The following is a 21538-nucleotide window of genomic DNA, read 5'->3' as shown; positions in this document are numbered from 1 at the left end:
GGGAAGACCCAGGACACGTTGGGAACACTGTGTCTCCCGGCTGGAGGTTGGAATTCAAATCAATTGAAATAATTTTACGTCACACACGATGTAAAATTCGATGTTATTGTCGGTAATAATGTCAAAAGAACGTGGGTCGTTTACACAGGCTTGAACAAAAAAATGCCCTAGTTTTTTTTTTTTTTTTGTCCTGTCCAGCTTCTCAGGCAAATCATACAGTTGATGTAGATGCCCATATGGGCTGTTCAGATTTACTTTACAAAAGAGAAGTGTAGGATACTTCTCTTGTTGCCTTATTTGAATTTGACTTTATTAAATGTATTTATATTATCATTTGGTGCAGACAGGCCGGAGCAGGAGGGGATAGAAAGAGAAAAAAAGGAAGACAGAGGGGGAAATTGTGGGGATAAGGGGGGGGTTGGACAGAGAGACAAAAACAACAGCAATAGAACAACACCAGCACATACAATATGTACAAATATGATTGTAAAAGTGATAGCAAATAAGCAGTTAGTGAAATAAATGTTATAGTAATGACAATGAGCATTTTTACACTAAAACTGTAGCAATACCAATAGAAAAAGCGCTATTGATCATGAACAAAACCAATAGTTTACCTCTATTATCAACAATACAGTTGTTCAAATACAACGATACATATATATAATGATAGCTAGAATGATAATTAAAAAAAAAAAAAAAATTAAATTAAAAAAAAGGAATACCAAAAGATGAAAGGGAAGAGAGAGAGGCAACGTATATTAATCTTGTAGATTGTTATAGTAACAATGGGTTAAGCTCTGTCAATATGCCTTGTGTTACCCAGTTTACCCTAGGGCAACAATGTTGATATATGTTTGATGAAACATGATTATGTTTCATCAAACATAAATGCCCTAGTTAACTTAAAATATCTTTCTTTTTAAATTTCTCTCCTTACTTTTGTCAAATGTCAACTCTGATCAGGTGCACAACCAGCTCTACCATTGCTGACATTCAGATGGACGGTTTATTTTTCAAAATAAAGAACAGGATCATTTTTAGAATATTTCAGGTTTGTTTTTGTAATTTATCCACTAACTTAACCAATAGCAAATAAATAATTGACTGTATACAGTGTATTCATCCTTTCGATATATTTGCTTTTTATGTAAATATAAAAGTTCTCATCTTTTTTTATGTAAAAATAAAAGTTCTCATCAAATAGAAAAATTAGGGGTATTTTACATGAACCAAGCAAATAAGCAAATATCACCCTTATTTGAGATATTTCATCTTACTTAGATTTCAGTTTTTGCAGTATATATGTGGGGTAGACCCTGCATATCTGCATTAGATCATTTTAGAGCAAATCTAAAGCATCCAAGGTATTTTGAGTTTCTAGCTGATAGCCCAGAGCCGAAGTCTGTGTCTCTAAGGAAGTGCCTGGCGAAGCATGAAACGCATAACAAAATCTGACGAATGCTTCACACGGAAAGACACAATATCTCCCTCCTTTGCACTTTGTGACTCAATGCTTTTTATTCCCAGGTGAGCAGCAGGCTCTGAGAATGTACCACTTTTACCATATTTGGGGACTGGCAATGATGTTTATTGGCTGTAAAAGTTATATTGCAACTGTTTATGATAAAGAGGCTCCAGAAACATACCTGTCAACCTTCCCATTTCTGCTGGGTAATCACAACTTTCCGTCAGTTTTCCTGTTCCCGGTTCTTTCTCGGATTTTGCTCTTCATGAAAAAAATCGATCGTGTTTGCTCAACTTTAAGTTGAGAGAGATGACGCATATGAATTGTCTGTAGGAAGCCTTATAGCAGTGGTTCTCAAACTCTGGCTCCCTCTAGTGTTACGCCAAAGAACCCATTAATTATCCAAACAGTGTTACTGTTCAAACAGTAACATTACAGTGGCCAAAAATATTAAATACAGGGTTTCCCCTACATGAAAATAATCGGGGCGCACCGCCACGGTAAGATAAATACCGCCACACCTTCAAAATAAGGTTTTGTTTCTTACATAAACATTTTTTTGACATGAAAGCATATTGAAGAAATACATTATTTGAATGGATGTCGTGTATATGGTCTATTATTCACATACTATTGGCCATGATACGTTTGAAAATCATCTCAAATATAAAAATGTTCCTCTGTGCTTTATTTTGAAGGGGGAAAACAATTGCAAAGAAAGTTGGAGAGATGTTTCAAGTTAAATAATGCAGTGTTTCCCCTAGAAAATGTGTTAATTAAGGTGGTGTCTCTCCGGCGGACAGGGTTTGGGTGGGTGTAACGATTGGTGTAACTCGGCCTGCCGCCATCACATCTCCACCTCGTCGCTGCCACCACAGCCTGGGGGGGCAATTGGCTACAGACTGTGGTGACTTAGGCCAGCTTCGTCACATGAGGAAGCCTCAAATTGTTGGTTGTTTTTTCTGCTCCATTTGCTGAATGGCGATAAACTATACATATCTCGATATTTTTTCCGTAAAGTAAACACAAAACAGTCCTAGTTACCTGAGATACTAAGTATGTCATTATTATGACTTACTAAGTCAAAAAAATGACTTACAGAGTCAAATTAATGACTTATTGTAAATAAGCGTTTGATAAAAAGAGTTAAAAGTGGGGCCACATGCTGACATATGCTCAACTCAGCGTGCTTAATTTATTACAGCATTTGGGAAGCTCGTAGTTGATTTTTGTTATGTAAATGTTCTATTTTTATCAACATGTGATAGCAGGGACCCTGCCATTCAAAACTAGGCTGCTACATTACTAATGATTAATGTAACTATAGCTGAAAATATAGTACAATAGCAATAGGAGGGACTATTCATCCCTGAACACCATGGAGTTCATGTAGATTTTATGATACAGTTACATTATTATATCATATATCAGAGACAGCTTCAGGAAACTTTTCATTTAACATAATGTCCTTTTTTGCTGCTTCAACACAGTTCAATCAACACAGAAAAAGGTGACGTGAGATAACTTAGTTGTTAACTGTAGGTCAATAATGCTTGTCTTTTTCTCAGACAGGGCTTGGCTGTCCGTAACACATGCACGCACACACATTGCAAAATAAGCTAACGTTACGCTAAAAGCTAATTAGCCTTAACCTCAAGGGCTGCGAGCGAGCTGAGCTAGCGCTTATGTTTCTAGGACGTCAACGGGCTCAGTGATGTTACCAGTAGTTGACTGGGAGGTGTTTATTATAATTATGCTTACCTGCTAAACACCTTTCTGCTTACCAGACCGCAGGGGCACTGACTACATGCGTTCTGAATACACACTGCTGATTGGCTGTTACCACTCTGTGTGTAACCAATCAGATGTTTCTGTGGGTGTGACAATGCTAAGTGCTGCTGAGACGTACTGACAGAGGCAGAACTGAGCGGAGCAGCTTGTTAAGACTTTAGTTTAGGCGGTGGCTCTTTGTTGTTAAGGCGCTGCGGGAAACCCTGCAATGTATTTCTTTGTCAAGTCTGTGTAAACTACCCAAGTTTTTTTGACATTTACTACCGACAATAACATGTAACTTTACACAACGTACGTCTTCAAACCTCCGTTTGGACGTCTGTGTGGAGAGTGTGCGTATTTGGGTTTTCTTCAGGTATTTTGACTTCCTCCCACATTGCAAAAATATGCATGTTTTCTGCATTGGAGACTGTAAATTGTCCATAGATATGAATGTGAGTGTGAATGATTTTGTCTATATTTACCCTGTGATTGGCCCTGCTAATTTTCGTTAGCCTGTCTATGAGCTAGTCCACTTTGCATTAGCATTAAGCTCGGGGCATTATCAATCAATCATCATCAATCAATCTTTATTTATATAGCCCTAAATCACAAATGTCTCAAAGGACTGTACAGACCACTACGACTACAACATCCTCGGAAGAACACACATAAGGGCAAGGAAAACTCACACCCAGTGGGCAGGGAGAATTCACACCCAGTGGGACGCCAGTGACAATGCTGACTATGAGAAACCTTGGAGAGGACCTCAAATGTGGGCAACCCCCCCCCTCTAGGGGACCGAAAGCAATGGATGTCGAGCGGGTCTAACATGATACTGTGAAAGTTCAATCCATAGTGGCTCCAACACAGCCGCGAGAGTTCAGTTCAAAGCGGATCCAAGACAGCAGCGAGAGTCCCGTCCACAGGAAACCATCCCAAGCGGAGGCGGATCAGCAGCGTAGAGATGTCCCCAACCGATACACAGGCGAGCGGTCCATCCTGGGTCCCGACGAGCGGTCAATCCTGGGTCTCGACTCTGGACAGCCAGTACTTCATCCATGGTCATCGGACCGGACCCCCTCCACAAGGGAGGGGGGGACATAGGAGAAAAAGAAAAGAAACGGCAGATCAACTGGTCTAAAAAGGAGGTCTATTTAAAGCCTAGAGTATACAGATGAGTTTTAATGTGAGACTTAAATGCTTCTACATTAGAGCCAACCTTCTTCCTGCATAATTATATTGCTTTTATTTAGTTTATTCCAAACTATATTCTTAATATAACAGGACTCTGAAATGTATGTGCATATATAATGTACTTTCCTTATTGTGCTTACTCTTAATGGAGAATATCAATACTTTTTTTCATCACTGAATTAAAGTACTGTTTATATATAGGGACGGCGTGGCGCAGTGGGAAAGTGGCCGTGCGCAACCCGAGGGTCACTGGTTCAAATCCCACCTGGAACCAACCTCGTCACGTCCGTTGTGTCCTGAGCAAGACACTTCACCCTTGCTCCTGATGGTTAGCGCCTTGCATGGCAGCTCCCTCCATCAGTGTGTGAATGTGTGTGTGAATGGGTAAATGTGGAAGTAGTGTCAAAGCGCTTTGAGTACCTTGAAGGTAGAAAAGCGCTATACAAGTACAACCCATTTATTTATTTATTTATTTATATGTTTTGGCAAACTAAATTGCAACATTGAGGGACGGCAAAGTATAGTGTAGCTTGCGTTTCCTTTTACAATAATCGGCAACAATTGAAATATAGAGAAAAACAATATAATACCGGGAAGAAAATAAAACATTTGTTTTTAGATATACATAAAACAGGTAAGAATTTTTAAAGAAAATACTGTATATGCGTCCTTTCAAATCACAATCATTATAATGTCGCCACACATACAGTGGCAATCTAGGGGAAACCCTGAAATATACATGTTAAATAAAACATCCGCCTTGTTTTTAATAAATATTTAGGCCTCTTACGCTGCTGCATTTTAATGTTGGTCATTGGAGAGCCACGAGTTTTCTTGGTGAAAAGGTTTAAGAAGCACTTAAAACATATATTTTGTATCATATTAATATAGTGTTAATATTATATCAGGCACATTAATAACCTATTGTATGTCAGGATGGATGGTACAGTGGTTGATACTAGTTTGATCATATTATTATGTCAGACACAATAACCTGCATGTCAGGATGGATGGTACAGTGGTTGATATCAGTTTGATCATATTATTATAGTATTATTATTATATCAGACACATTAATAACCTACTGCATGTCAGGATGGATGGTACAGTGGTTGATATCAGTTTAATCATATTTATTATAGTATTATTATTATATCAGACTAATAACCTACTGCATGTCAGGATGGATGGTACAGTGTCTGATATCAGTTTGATCATATTATTATAGTATTATTATTATATCAGACACATTAATAACCTACTGCTGTCAGGATGAATGGTACAGTGGTTGATATCAGTTTAATCATATTTATCATAGTATTATTATTATATCAGACTAATAACCTACTGCATGTCAGGATGGATGGTACAGTTGTTGATACTAGTTTGATCATATTATTATAGTATTGTTATTATATCAGACACATTAATAACCTGCATGTCAGGATGGATGGTACAGTGGTTGATATCAGTTTGATCATATTATTATAGTATTATTATTATTATATCAGACACATTAATAACCTACTGCATGTCAAGATGAATGATATAGTGGTTGATATCAGTTTGATCAAATTATCAACCAATCAACCAATGTTTATTTATATAGCCCTAAATCACAAGTGCCTCAAAGGGCTGCACAAACCACAATGACATCCTCGGTAGGGCCCACATAAGGGCAAGGAAAAACTCACCCTAGTGGGACGTCGACAATGATGACTATGAGAAACCTTGGAGAGAACCGCATATGTGGGCAACCCTCCCCTAGGGAACCGAAAGCAATGGATGTCGAGCGGATCTAACATGATATTGTGAAAGTCCAATCTATAGTGGCTCTAACATAACCGTGAGAATCAAGTCCAAAGTGGATCCAATATAGTAGCGAGAGTCCCATCCAAAGTGGAGCCAGCAGGAAACCATCCCAAGCGGAGGTGGATCAGCAGCGCAGAGATGTCCCCAACCGATACACAGGCGAGCGGTCCATCCTGGGTCCCGACTTTTTACTTATATAGCCCTAAATCACTAGTGTCTCAAAGGGCTGCACAAACCACTACCACATCCTCGGTAGGCCCACATAAGGGCAAGGAAAACTCACACCCAGTGGGACGTCGGTGACAATGATGACTATGAGAACCTTGGAGAGGACGAAAGCAATTGATGTCGAGCGGGTCTAACATGATACTGTGAAAGTTCAATCCATAATGGATCCAACACAGTCGCGAGAGTCCCGTTCACAGCGGAGCCAGCAGGAAACCATCCCAAGCGGAGGCGGATCAGCAGCGCAGAGATGTCCCCAGCCGATACACAGGCGAGCAGTACATGGCCACCGGATCGGACCGGACCCCCTCCACAAGGGAGAGTGGGACATAGGAGAAAAAGAAAAGAAACGGCAGATCAACTGGTCTAAAAAGGGAGTCTATTTAAAGGCTAGAGTATACAAATTAGTTTTAAGGTGAGACTTAAATGCTTCTACTGAGGTGGCATCTCGAACTGTTACCGGGAGGGCATTCCAGAGTACTGGAGCCCGAAATGAAAACGCTCTATAGCCCGCAGACTTTTTTTGGGCTTTGGGAATCACTAATAAGCCGGAGTCCTTTGAACGCAGATTTCTTGCCGGGACATATGGTACAATACAATCGGCAAGATAGGCTGGAGCTAGACCGTGTAGTATTTTATACGTAAGTAGTAAAACCTTAAAGTCACATCTTAAGTGCACAGGAAGCCAGTGCAGGTGAGCCAGTACAGGCGTAATGTGATCAAACTTTCTTGTTCTTGTCAAAAGTCTAGCAGCCGCATTTTGTACCAACTGTAATCTTTTAATGCTAGACATGGGGAGACCCGAAAATAATACGTTACAGTAGTCGAGGCGAGACGTAACAAACGCATGGATAATTATCTCAGCGTCTTTAGTGGACAGAATGGAGCGAATTTTAGCGATATTACGGAGATGAAAGAAGGCCGTTTTAGTAACGCTTTTAATGTGTGCCTCAAAGGAGAGAGTTGGGTCGAAGATAATACCCAGATTCTATTGCATAATACGTTAAAGTAGTCAGTTTGTGAATCAAAGAGACATGCGTTCAAGTCCCAAATTCAAATAAATTAATTTTTTTACCCATTTTCCTGCAAAATTGACCATATTTCGAAATGCAAACATTGAGTGGTATGTTCAGAAAGTCAACCTCAAGTTAGATACATTTTGAAGGAAAAGTTTAGCTACTTTCTTACGGAACCAAGACCACAACAGAGAATTTTTGCATCTGCAGTTACTGTTGATTAGTGCTACTAATTACACCTAAATGTATTGCACAATGATGTCACGATGTTTCCTCCTCACTTTTAACTTCTTAACATGCCTGAGCACTCTCTTCACACCCTGGCGGTTTGTACACACACTCTGTTGGTTTTGCCCAGGGCACATTCCTCACATACCACCCTAGTGAGCTTTCATTTTGTTCCCTCTAAGAAGCTTTCTGAGGAGCTGAGTTTAGAGCCCAATGATTTACAACCTGGAGTGCATTACTTCTATTAATTTTGTCAAAAATCATCATACTTCAACATCACTTTTCTCCCTCTGGCTCTTTATGGCCTAAACGTTTTGTGAAAACTCCCAAACCGCTTGAAATGAATTTGTGGTGGTTTTAGTGCAGTGTTCACTCCGAACCCATTTGGAGGTTGTGTGATGTCCCCATTTTTATCTGCAATGAAAATCAAGCGTTGTCATAACACTGTTTTGCCCGCTTGTCCTGACTATTTATGATGGTCCTTTTTATCTGCTGGTGGCATGCAGAAACCTGCTTCAGGACCTCGTCGTCAGCATTCACGCTTAGACTTACTTACCTGTCTTGATTTCAGGCTTTGTAGCTATACTGATTTTGGACTACCACTTACCAGCCATTTAATTTTGCAGACAATTCAATCTGAAAGTTGCAAGTTGAGGTGCCTGCATTGTCTTGAATCCAGACAGTGATTGGGATCTCTCAAAATCCAGTCACTGTTTCCCTTTTTCTGTTTAGGATATTTATTTTTACTTTCATCAAAATAACCCATAACTTTTTGAGTTAAGTTTGAGTTTATTTCGAACTTGCATGCATACAACACGATGCATCCCAATTTCCAGTTTCTCTATTCAACATGTTCAAAAAGGAGTAGGAAGAAGCAGAGCTTATTTAATCCTATCCCTTTTCCTTTACTAGCTAACACATTTGTTCACTTCCTGTTCTCTATTTGTTCACAATATACTCCATAAGTAATAACATTAAAAATAAATAAATGAATTAGTTGTATTTCATATAGTGGGATGAATAAGATTAACTAGAAAATGAATAGATGGATTAAATACATTCAGAAGGTTTATTCTTCTTCTAAGGGTTCTTCTCATTCTTACTTTGTAAACATTTTAAGTTTGAAGCGTTTCTTGAAGTGGATCATATTAGTACATTGTTTGATTTCTTTGCTTAACCCTTGTGTAATGTTCATATTGTTGTTACTCAGTCAGCGTTTGTGGGTCTGATGGACCCATTGCATCTTGTGGCTTTTAATGCCTCACAATTAAACACTTTAATCTTAAATACTGAACAGATGTTTATTGGGATAAGGTAAAAATTTGTTCAGTATTTTAGCATAAAAGTGTTTGATCGCGAGCCTTTAAAAGCCACAAAATGCAACGGGTCCATCAGACCCACAAACGCTGGCTGAGTAACAACAATATGAACATTGCACGGAAAATTTCTCTGCCAGTTTCTGCATCCCACAGGGATTCTTCTTTTGTGTTTCCGCACCTGCGGTTCCCACACGAGGTTGCAACACTGTTTGTCAACACTGTCTGCTCTCATTTTCTCGCACATTTGACCCGCTGATGTTCTGTGTACCTACACTTTGTTCTCCTCCTGTCTAGGCCTGCTGTGTGTGTGTGTGTGTGTGTGTGTGTGTGTGTGTGTGGTACACAGAACATCAATTTCCACACTTCTATTGGTCCCGGGTCCAGTGGACCCGGAAATCTTATATGTTATACGAAATGTGTAGGGGGGTTGTACGGTGTGTGGTCTTTAAATATGTATTATGGTATATGTTCCTCACAGAGAATGAGCTAAAGTCAGTGAGTCTCAGTTTGAAAAATTAATTAATTGTATCACTTTTCTTTTAATGAAAACGGGTACCACAGACCCGAACACCACACAAGGGTTAATCCATTCCATGATTTAATTCCACTTACTGATATACCAAAGGTCTTAAGTGTTGCAAGTGCATACTGTCAGGTTCAAACACTGATACCATCTATTAAACAGACAAAGAAGCAAGGAATTAAACAGAGACAGGATTTAATTTAGCTCAACTGAGGAGACAGGTCTGGGCTGTGCTCTTGTACAGTCTTCCACCACGCCCTAACGAAAGATTGTAAGCCCTCTCTTTTAGTTGGACTTTCCCTGAGTACATGGCAACAGCTGTTTTTAAAGGAAGGGGGTCGTAAACAGCCGCTGCCTTTTGGTCACAAAACAGTTCAAAGAAAAGGTGCCTGGAGAGGATTCAGGTCCTGCTTCCTCTTTGCTTTGTAGATCTCTGGTCAAGACAAAATCTTCCTGTGGATTACAATACATCAAAGAAACCAACACATTCATGTCGCTTCATAACTTACACAGTGGAGTTTTACAACGCTTTTGCTTGGTAGGATCAAAGACCGCTTTTGTCCTCTCGCCGGGAACTCATAGCAACACAAAGTTTTGTGATAACTTAGATACAAATATTCTCACGCATACAAATGTTTTAAATGCAATTTTTCTCTATGGTTATATTTATCTGCTTTTGCTGAGATTAATTGTTGTATTATCTTCGGTAGCAGGTTATAGTTGGCTTTGTGTATTATTTTAGCTGTTGGCAAATTCACTATGTCAGGGAATTTCAGTATTTTCGATTCAATGAATAAAGGGTTTGTATGTTCTCTATATCCAACATTATGTTTTATTATAACTTGACCTTTTTCGTAACACAGTTAATGAAGTGTATCCCATATTTCTACACAATAACTCAAATTTGGCAACAGTAGTGAGCAGTAAAGAATATGAAGTGATTTTTTTTGTTAGTCCACAACATCCATCCATCCATCCATTTTCTACCGCTTATTCCCTTTCGGGGTCGCGGGGGGCGCTGGCGCCTATCTCAGCTACAATCGGGCGGAAGGCAGGGTACACCCTGGACAAGTCGCCACCTCATCGCAGGGCCAACACAGATAGACAGACAACATTCACACTCACATTCACACACTAGGGCCAATTTAGTGTTGCCAATCAACCTATCCAACATATTTTGCTTTATTCATTATTGAAGTTTTTCTTGCCACCTTATGTTGTACATTTTTATATGAATTATGTTGCTAACTAAAAAAACTAACCCGTGCAATTACATAACATCCTGATAGAAGGAAATCAAACTAGGCATGTGCCGATTGCTTGGCCACTGATCAGCATCGGTCAATTTTCGTGAACAATTTTGTGATCGCTTTTGCCAATTTTTGCCTTTTAATACCGACTGTCTCTAGCGAATACTGTATTTACTTTTTGTCCCCCAGCTGATAAGTTAGCATCTAATTATGTGTCTCTATACACAGTGTGGTGCCACTCCCCTAACATAACAATCACATCCATTAGGGCAAATGAACATTTCTGGAGGGCACTGCTTAACATGTTTCACACCAAAAATAAGCCAAGAGCAGGCATGCTAATAAGCTAACCGCTAAGCTAGTTTTAAACAGAGGAAATAAGTGCTTAGTAAATTTGAAGAAGTGTAGAAGGAAGCACGTTTTATCAGAAAGTAAGCAGATATTAACAGGAAATTAACACGTAGGTTGAAGAGAGTCTAGAGCAGGGGTGTCAAACTCAAATACAGAGTGGGCCAAAATTTTAAACGGAACAAAGCCGCGGGCCAAGGTTGAACAAAATAACCTTTTAATAGGGACCCAAACAAGTTTTGCATTAAATATTGAACAAGCAAGGCTTATATAACTTTAGTGACATGCAAAATCCAGTTTCAAATAATAATAATAGTAATTAAAAAAATATCAATGGCATATCAAATAAAATTTAAATAAAAATGTTATGCCTTTTTTTCTATTTGCAGTCTTCTGAGGTAAATATCAAATTTTTCCACAGGCTAATAATACATTTAAAAATGAAATAACAATAATGAATGAACCAAACATTCAAGCCTTGAAGTAGCAAGAGAAAATGCATGAATAAAAGGTTAATTATTGGTCAGTTTGCTGGAAGTTTCCCGGAAGAGTTAGTGCTGCAAGGGGTCCTGGGTATTTGCTCTGTTGTGTTACGGTGCGGATGTTCACCCGAAATGTGTTTGTCATTCTTGTTTGGTGTGGGTTCACAGTGTGGCGCATATTTGTAACAGTGCTAAAGTTGTTTATACGGCCACCCTTAGTGTGATCTCTATGGCTGTTGACCAAGTATGCCTTGCATTCACTTGTGCGTGTGTGTGTGTGTGTGTGTGTGTGTAAAAGCCAAAAATATTATGTGACACGCTGTTAGTATGGAGGAAAAGCGGACGTGACGACAGGTTGTAGAGAACGCTAAAGGCAGTGCCTTAAATGCACGCCTCCAATATAGTTGTCCAGGTGGAAATCGGTCGAAATTCGGGAGAATGGTTGCCCCGGGAGATTTTCGGGAGGGGCACTGAACTTCGGGAGTCTACCGGGAAACTTAGGAGGGTTGGCAAGTATGAGTATTAGCGGTGAATGCGGTGTTACAGCGGCACCGACGCTGTATAACACCGGCGGGCCAGCTCTAATGCTAAATTGATATTTCCTCAAGGGCCAAATTAAATTACACGGCGGGCCAGATTTTGACACTCATGGTCTATCTGTGTTGGCCCTGCGATGAGGTGGCGACTTGTCCAGGGTGTACCCCGCCTTCCGCCCGATTGTAGCTGAGATAGGCGCCAGCGCCCCCCGCCACCCCAAAAAAAGGGAATAAGCGGTAGAAAATGGATGGATGGATGGATGGTCTAGAGAGAGGATAATATACCAACAGCTGTTGGTGTCAGCATTGTCGCAGTCAGTACATGTAAGAGGAAGGTGGATCAATCCACACATTTGTGGTGTCTATTAAAGGTAATATCACTATATGATCCTTAACAGAGATCAGATTGATATTTTTATTTTCTCTTGAAAAAAAAAATGTTTGATTTTATTTATAAACTGAAAATTCCGTGGACACAGGAGGAGTTTGAGGCCACATTCCAAATGCTTAATTTAGCAGATTTTGTCGAGTTACTGTGTACTATTGACTTTGCTCAAACAATTATATGGAACAAAAGAGAATAAGGAAGTAATTGAAACATTGTGTTGATATTGTTACATTATCACCAGCACTCGCCATCATAAAGTTCCAGTAATGACATGTGATGGGTAACTTTAACTGCTGCATAAATCTCTGATATAAATAAATCCAAAGCAGGAAGTGATGTACAATACTGTTCTTACTGGGGCGGCATAGCTCGGTTGGTAGAGTGGCCGTGCCAGCAACTTGAGGGTTGCAGGTTCGATTCCCGCTTGTGCCATCCTAGTTACTGCCGTTGTGTCCTTGGGCAAGACACTTTACCCACCTGCTCCCAGTGCCACCCACACTGGTTTAAATGTAACTTAGATATTGGGTGTCACCATGTAAAGCGCTTTGAGTCACTTGAGAAAAGCGCTATATAAATATAATTCACTTCACAAATTCACACTTCTTGGTTTTGCAGAGTAATCTTTGCTTTGGGCATCTCCATGACCTTCATTAACATCCCAGTGGAGTGGTTTTCTGTTGGCTTCAACTGGACCTGGATGTTGCTTTTTGGAGACATCCGACAAGGCATTTTTTACTCCATGTTGCTTTCCTTCTGGATCATCTTCTGTGGAGAACACCTCATGGTAATGTACCCGGCTCCCCGCTTTTTCTACCCCCTAACCCGCAGAGCGTCATCCATGGTCTGCTCTCTTCTCCCAGGACCAGACGGAGAGGAATCGTTTCTCCGTGTACTGGAAGCAGGTCGGACCCATCGTGTTTGGGTCCTTCTGTCTTTTTATTTTTGACATGTGCGAGAGGTGAGATCACGTCTTTTTCACCCTTAAAATGACAATTGTATACTTTTTAAAAAAGCAAAGCAATAGCTCCCGTATGTCCTACACTGGATGATACAGAGTTTGTGTAAAGAGAGTATGGCCAATTTCTACCTCAATGATTGGTCAAAAGGCAGTCACGGGACTGCCAACTTTGAACTTGTTGGACGGACATTTTGTCGGATTAGTAAACAACCGCAACTAGCTGGAATAGAAATGGAAAGAAAAGAAAGTAAACAAAGAAGGGAAATTAAGTTACAAATACATGAAAAAGCGCTTTCCAGTACTAATTAAAGGCCTACTGAAACCCATTAATACCGACCACGCAGTCTTTATATATCAATGATGAAATATTAACATTGCAACACATGCCAATACGGACGGTCTAAATTACAATTTTAAATTTCCCGCAGAGTTTCTTGTTGAAAACATCGCGGAATGACGACGCGTGACGTCACAAACTGTCTGGAAATATTAGCGCAGCACCACTTGCGGCTAAAAGTCGTCTCTTTTCATCGCGCAATTAAACAGTATTCTGGACATCTGTGTTGCTGAATCTTTTGCAATTTGTTCAATTAATAATGGAGAAGTCAAAGTAGAAAGATGGAGTTGGGAAGCTTTAGCCTTTAGCCACACAAACACACGGTGTTTCCTTGTTTAAAATTCCCGGAGGTGAAGCTTTACTATGGATCAGAGCGGTCAAGCGAACATGGATCCCGACCACTTGTCAACCGGAAGGTTTCGGTGAGAAAATTGTGTTAAAAAGTTGCCTCTTACCACAGATCTGTGGAGTTAGCGCCGTATCTTGTATCTGCCGTGTCTTCCCTCAGACACTGGCCTCAAGACACCCGTGGACACACCCCTCTGACTATCAGGTACTATTTAATCTCACTAAAACACTAGCAACCCAATAGAAAGATAAGGGATTTCCCAGAATTATCCTGGTAAATGTGTCTAAAAACATCTGAATCCGTCTCAATGCAATCACCTTTTTTTAAAACTTGATTTATTTATTTTTTTGTAGTCCTCCACTCTAAATTTCCTTATCCACGAATCTTTCATCCTCGCTCAAATTAATGGGGAAATTGTTGTTTTCTCGGTCCAAATAGCTCTTGCTGCTGGAGGCTCCCATTATAAACAATGTTAGGACGTGAGGAGCCCTCACCCTTGTGAGGTCATCGTCTGCGAATTCCGGTAAAGACAAGGCTTTTTTATCAGCACCAAAAGTTGCAAACTTTATCGTCGATGTTCTCTACTAAATCCTTTCAGCAAAAATAGGGCAATATCGCAAAATGATCAAGTATGACACATAGAATGGACCCGCTATCCCCGTTTAAATAAGAAAATCTCATTTCAGTATGCTTTTAAACTTCAATCACAAGCCACGGTTGCTTAAAGCCACAACCACTAGGGGTCCCCACATAATCAGAAAGACCAGAGTGTGTCTAAAGAGAGTATGGCTATCTTCAATCTTCTCATTAATTGGTCAAAAGGCAGTCACGTGACTACAGGGTGCTGTGACTGCTACCAACTTTGAGCTTATTGAATGGACATTTTGTCAAATTAGTAAACAACAGAGAGGAAATAATAGAAAGGAAACAAAAATGGGGAATTAAGGAAAAAAATACATGTAAAAGCGCTGTCCAGTACTAATTAAACTTCAATCACAAGCCACGGTTGTGTAAAGCCACAACCACTAGGGGTCCTCACATAATCAGAAAGACCAGAATGTGTGTAAAGACTGTTTGGCCAACTTCAATCTCCTCAATGATTGGTCAAAAGGCCGCCACCGGACTACAGGGCACTGTCGTCCATGACTGCTACCAACTTTGAGCTTGTTGGGCGGACATTTTTGTTGGATTGGTAAACAACTGCAACTAGCTGGAATATCAATCAATCAATCAATGTTTACTTATATAGCCCTAAATCACTAGTGTCTCAAAGGGCTGCACAAACCACCACGACATCCTCGGTAGGCCCACATAAGGGCAAGGAAAACTCACACCCAGTGGGACATCGGTGACAATAATGACCCAGTGGGACGTCGGTGACAATGATGACTATGAGAACCTTAGAGAGGAGGAAAGCAATGGATGTCGAGCGGGTCTAACATGATACTGTGAAAGTTCAATCCACAATGGATCCAACACAGTCGCGAGAGTCCAGTCCAAAGTGGATCCAACACAGCAGCGAGAGTCCCGTTCACAGCGGAGCCAGCAGGAAACCATCCCAAGCGGAGGCGGATCAGCAGCGCAGAGATGTCCCCAGCCGATACACAGGCAAGCAGTACATGGCCACCGGATCGGACCGGACCCCCTCCACAAGGGAGAGTGGGACATAGAAGAAAAAGAAAAGAAACGGCAGATCAACTGGTCTAAAAAGGGAGTCTATTTAAAGGCTAGAGTATACAAATGAGTTTTAAGGTGAGACTTAAATGCTTCTACTGAGGTGGCATCTCGAACTGTTACCGGGAGGGCATTCCAGAGTACTGGAGCCCGAACGGAAAACGCTCTATAGCCCGCAGACTTTTTTTGGGCTTTGGGAATCACTAATAAGCCGGAGTCCTTTGAACGCAGATTTCTTGCCGGGACATATGGTGCAATACAATCGGCAAGATAGGATGGAGCTAGACCGTGTAGTATTTTATACGTAAGTAGTAAAACCTTAAAGTCACATCTTAAGTGCACAGGAAGCCAGTGCAGGTGAGCCAGTACAGGCGTAATGTGATCAAACTTTCTTGTTCTTGTCAAAAGTCTAGCAGCCGCATTTTGTACCAACTGTAATCTTTTAATGCTAGACATGGGGAGACCCGAAAATAATACGTTACAGTAGTCGAGGCGAGACGTAACAAACGCATGGATAATTATCTCAGCGTCTTTAGTGGACAGAATGGAGCGAATTTTAGCGATATTACGGAGATGAAAGAAGGCCGTTTTAGTAACGCTTTTAATGTGTGCCTCAAAGGAGAGAGTTGGGTCGAAGATAATACCCAGATTCTTTACCGTGTCGCCTTGTTTAATTGTTTGGTTGTCAAATGTTAGAGTTGTATTATTAAATAGAGTTCGGTGTCTAGCAGGACCGATAATCAGCATTTCCGTTTTTTTGGCGTTGAGTTGCAAAAAGTTAGCGGACATCCATTGTTTAATTTCATTAAGACACGCCTCCAGCTGACTACAATCCGGCGTGTTGGTCAGCTTTAGGGGCATGTAGAGTTGGGTGTCATCAGCATAACAGTGAAAGCTAATACCGTATTTGCGTATGATGTCACCTAGCGGCAGCATGTAGATGCTGAAGAGTGCAGGGCCAAGGACCGAACCCTGGGGAACTCCACACGTTACCTTGACGTAGTCCGAGGTCACATTGTTATGGGAGACACACTGCATCCTATCAGTAAGATAAGAGTTAAACCAAGACAGGGCTAAGTCTGACATACCAATTCGTGTTTTAATACGTTCTAATAAAATATTATGATCGACGGTATCGAATAGAAATCGAAAGGATAGAAAGTAAACAAAGAAGGGGAATTAACTAACAAATACATGAATAAGTGCTGTCCGGTACTAATTAAACTTCAATCACACGCCACGGTTGTTTAAAGCCACAACCACTAGGGGTCCCCACATAATCAGAAAAACCAGAGTGTGTGTAAAGAGAGTATGGCCAACTTCAATCTCCTCAATGATTGGTCAAAAGGCAGTCATGTGACTACAGGGTGCTTTGACTGCTACCTACTTTGAGCTTATTGAATGGACATTTTGTCAAATTAGTAAACAACAGAGAGGAAATAATAGAAAGCAAACAAAGAAGGGTAATTAAGTAACAAATACATGAATAAGTGCTGTCCAGTACAAATTAAACTTCAATCACACGCCACGGTTGATTAAAGCCACTACCATTAGGGGTCCCCACATAATCAGAAAGACCAGAGTGTGTGTAAAGAGAAAATGGCCAACTTCAATCTCCTCAATGATTGGTCAAAAGGCAGTCATGTGACTACAGGGCACTGTCGTCCATGACTGCTACCAACTTTGAGCTTGTTGGGCGGACATTTTGTTGGATTGGTAAACAACTGCAGCTAGCTGGAATAAAAATGGAAAGGATAGAAAGTAAACAAAGAAGGGAAATTAAGTAACAAATACATGAATAATTGCTGTCCAGTACTAATTAAACTTCAATCACACGCCACGGTTGTTTAAAGCCACCACCACTAGGGGTCCCCACATAATCAGAAAGACCAGAGTGTGTGTAAAGAGAGTATGGCCAACTTCAATCTTCTCAATGATTGGTCAAAAGGCAGTCACGTAACCACAGGGTGCTTTGACTGTTACCTACTTTGAGCTTATTGGATGGACATTTGGTCAAATTAGTGAACAACAGAGAGGAACTAATAGAAAGTAAACAAAGAAGGGGAATTAGGGAGAAAAATACATGAAAAAGCACTGTCCAGTACTAATTAAACTTCAATCACAAGCCATGGTTGTTTAAAGCCACAACCACTAGGGGTCCTCACATAATCAGAACGACCAGAGTGTGTGTAAAGAGAGTATGGCCAACTTCAATCTCCTCAATGATTGGTCAAAAGGCAGTCACCTGACTACAGGGTGCTATGACTGCTACGGACTTTGAGCTAATTGGATAGACTTTTTGTCGAATTAGTAAACAAGAGACAATAAATAATAGAAAGTAAACAAAAGAGGAGAATTAAGGGAAAAAATGACATTATTTTACTGTGAAAATAAAAAAAATATGTCTGGTATTTTGTAGTAATGTTACAGATCATTTTGATATTATTTTACTTTGAAATTAAGTAAGATGTTTAGTTTTTTGTAGTAATGTTACGGTAAATTTTGGTGACATTATTTTACTGTGAAATTAGATAATGTTTACAGTCTTGTAATGTTACAGTACATTTTAATAACATTTTACTGTGAAATTAAATATGTTGACAGTCTTTTGTTGTAATGTTACAGTACATTTTGATGACATTTTACTGTGAAATTAAATGTTTACAGTCTTTTGTTGTAATGTTACAGTACATTTTGATCACATTATTTTACTGTGAGTTTAAATATGTTGACAGTCATTTGTTGTAATGTTACAGTGCATTTTGATGACTTTTTTACTGTGAAATTAAATAATATAATGTTCAGTCTTTTGTTGTAATGTTACTGTACATTTTGATGACATTATTTTGCTGTGAAATTACATCAAAAGACTAAACATTACATTATTAAATGTTACAGTGCATTTTGATGACATTATTTTATTGTGAAAATAAAAAAATATGTTTAGTGTTTTGTAGTAATGTTACAGTACATTGTGATATTTTACTTTGAAATTAAGTAAGATGTTTAGTTTTTTGTAATGATGTTACGGTACATTTTGATGAAATTAATTTACGGTGAAATTAGATAATGTTTTGTCTTTTGTTGTAATGTTGTAGTACATTTTAATGACATTATTTTACTGTGAAAAAATACTATAATGTTTACAGTGTCTTGTTGTAATGTTACAATACATTTTGATCACATTATTTTACTGTAAAATTAATTCATGCTTACAGTTTCTTTGTAATGTTACATTTAGATTACTTTATTTTACTGTGAAATTAAATAATACAATGTTTACAGTCTTTTGTTGTAATGTTACAGTACATTTTTATATTATTTTACTGCGATTTTTTTTTTTTTTTTTTTTAAATGCAATAAAAAAGTTTTTTTGTTTTTAAATAGGTGCATTATTTAGTTTGTTTGTTTCCCCAGAGGTGTCCAGCTGACAAACCCCTTCTACAGCATCTGGGCGTCGGATGTGGGGACCGAGCTGGCTGTATCCTTTTTTACACTCAAATATCAGACAAAAACAGACGTGTGCTTTATAACTCCAAAAAATGAGGATATTCACACGGTAAAAGAGCAGACCTTCCTTTTTGAAGATGCACTTCATTTTTCATGATTTCTTGTTATTGTCGACACAGATCGTTCCCCGGACTAATTAGACGAGGAATAATTCAGTAATGCCATATGCTGCCTCTGGCCTGGGAAGCATTTGTGTTTTTTTTTTATGTCTCTCGTTTGTTTCTAAGCTTGCCAGTTTGAAAATAGACACTTTTTTTTAAACACTGAAATGTTCCTTGTTGATTGGAGGTGGGGGAAGTAATTCATTTTTAGATGCATGGGCAATTCGATCAAGGACGATTATAAGATCGATTAGTAAACGTCGATAGTTGATTTATTTTAAATAAAGTAGTGCAGCTGAGGTAGGCTCCGGCACCCCCGCGCCACCCCAAAAGGGACCAACGGTAGAAAATGGATGGATGGATAATGCAGACCTCACCGAGAGATCCGACCAGCTCCTTTATTTTAGGGCACTTATGCTCCAGTTTTGCACACATTTTCATTAATTTAATCAATTTAATGACAATTTCCTATTACAAATGCACTTTATTCAAAAATTGCAAGTGCTAAGCGCCTATCTATTGAAATGTAAATCTGCATCAATATATTAAAGATGCATCAATAATCGATTTTTCATCCAATCGTAGCTCCTGAATCCTAATTGGATCTTGAGGTGGCCAAAGATTCCCACCATGGTATCCATGTTTATGAAATCTTACACAGTATGGAAGAACTTAATTTATTCCACCCCGGGCACCCAAAGTGGAGTACGGGAATAAGAATACTGATGATCCTGCAGTACGCTGGAACGCCTCTTCTGTACACTTATTTCCCGCATCTACGTTGTTTTAGCAATCAAGAAGATTTCAGTTGTTTTTATCTTTCTTTGTGGGGACATTGTTGATTGTCATGTCATGTTCGGATGTACATTGTGGACGCCGTCTTTGCTCCACAGTAAGTCTTTGCTGTCGTCCAGCATTCTGTTTTTGTTACTTTGTAACCAGTTTACTTTTAGTTTCGTTCTGCATAGCCTTCCCTAAGCTTGAATGCCTTTTCTTAGTGGTACTCACCTTTGGTTTATTTTTGGTTTAAAGATTAGAAACCTTTTTACCTGCACGCTATTTCCGACATCTACAAAGCATCTAACTACCAGCTGCCACCTACTGATATAGAGGAGTATTACACGGTTACTCTTTTCCAAAAATATTTTTAACCTACATAGGTGATATTAGAAAATCTCCCACGGCGCACCAGACTGTGTCTCACGGAACTGTGGTTGAAAAACACTGATCTAGTGCACACTAGATCAAATTCAAGGCCCGCGGGTCAGATCCGGCCCGAAACATCATTTAATGTGGCTCGCGAAAGCCTGGGAATAATGTGCGTACTTCATCTTTCTTACTAAATGTTTTCATTGTTTCCATTTGCACAGAAAAAAAGGTATGTAATACATGAAATTTAATTTGTTTTAAACTTTGATATATACAGTGGGGCAAAAAGGTATTAAGTCAGCCACCGATTGTGCAAGTTCTCCCACTTAAAATAATGACAGAGGTCTGTAATTTTCATCATAGGTACACTTCAACTGTGAGACACAGAATGTGAAAAAAAAATCCAGGAATTCACAATGTAGGAATTTTTAAGATTTTATTTGTAAATTATGGTGGAAAATAAGTATTTGGTCAACCATTCAAAGCTCTCACTGATGGAAGGAGGTTTTGGCTCAAAATCTCACGATACATGGCCCCCCCCATTCATTCTTTCCTTAACATGGATCAATCGTCCTGTCCCCTTAGCAGAAAAACAGCCCCAAAGCATGATGTTTCCACCACCATGCTTCACAGTAGGTGTGGTGTTCTTGGGATGCAACTCAGTATTCTTCTTCCTCCAAACACGACGAGTTTGAGTTTATACCAAAAAGTTCTATTTTGGTTTCATCTGACCACATGACATTCTCCCAATCCTCTGCTGTATCATCCATATATCCATTTTGGAATAAACTCAACTCGTCGTGTTTGGAGGAAGAAGAATACTGAGTTTCATCCCAAGAACACCATACCTACTGTGAAGCATGGGGGTGGAAACATCATGCTTTGGGGCTGTTTTTCT

The 21538-nt window shown here is 39.5% G+C and overlaps 1 protein-coding gene across 1 annotated transcript in view; it reads left to right on the top strand.

The window, feature by feature from the left end:
* Positions 1-21538, top strand: part of wls (Wnt ligand secretion mediator) — an 81594-nt gene that overhangs the window by 53655 nt on the left and 6401 nt on the right. Inside the window, exons 6-8 of the mRNA XM_061919850.1 lie at positions 13178-13346; positions 13423-13520; positions 19298-19361. Of these exons, the coding sequence (XP_061775834.1) occupies positions 13178-13346; positions 13423-13520; positions 19298-19361 (331 nt within the window). The remainder of the gene's footprint in view (positions 1-13177; positions 13347-13422; positions 13521-19297; positions 19362-21538) is intronic.

This window comes from Nerophis ophidion, linkage group LG14, assembly GCF_033978795.1.
Source record: "Nerophis ophidion isolate RoL-2023_Sa linkage group LG14, RoL_Noph_v1.0, whole genome shotgun sequence".
NCBI classification, from domain to species: domain Eukaryota; kingdom Metazoa; phylum Chordata; class Actinopteri; order Syngnathiformes; family Syngnathidae; genus Nerophis; species Nerophis ophidion.
The sequence above is the reverse complement of the archived record's forward strand: the minus strand, read 5'-3'. Positions and strand labels throughout refer to the sequence as shown.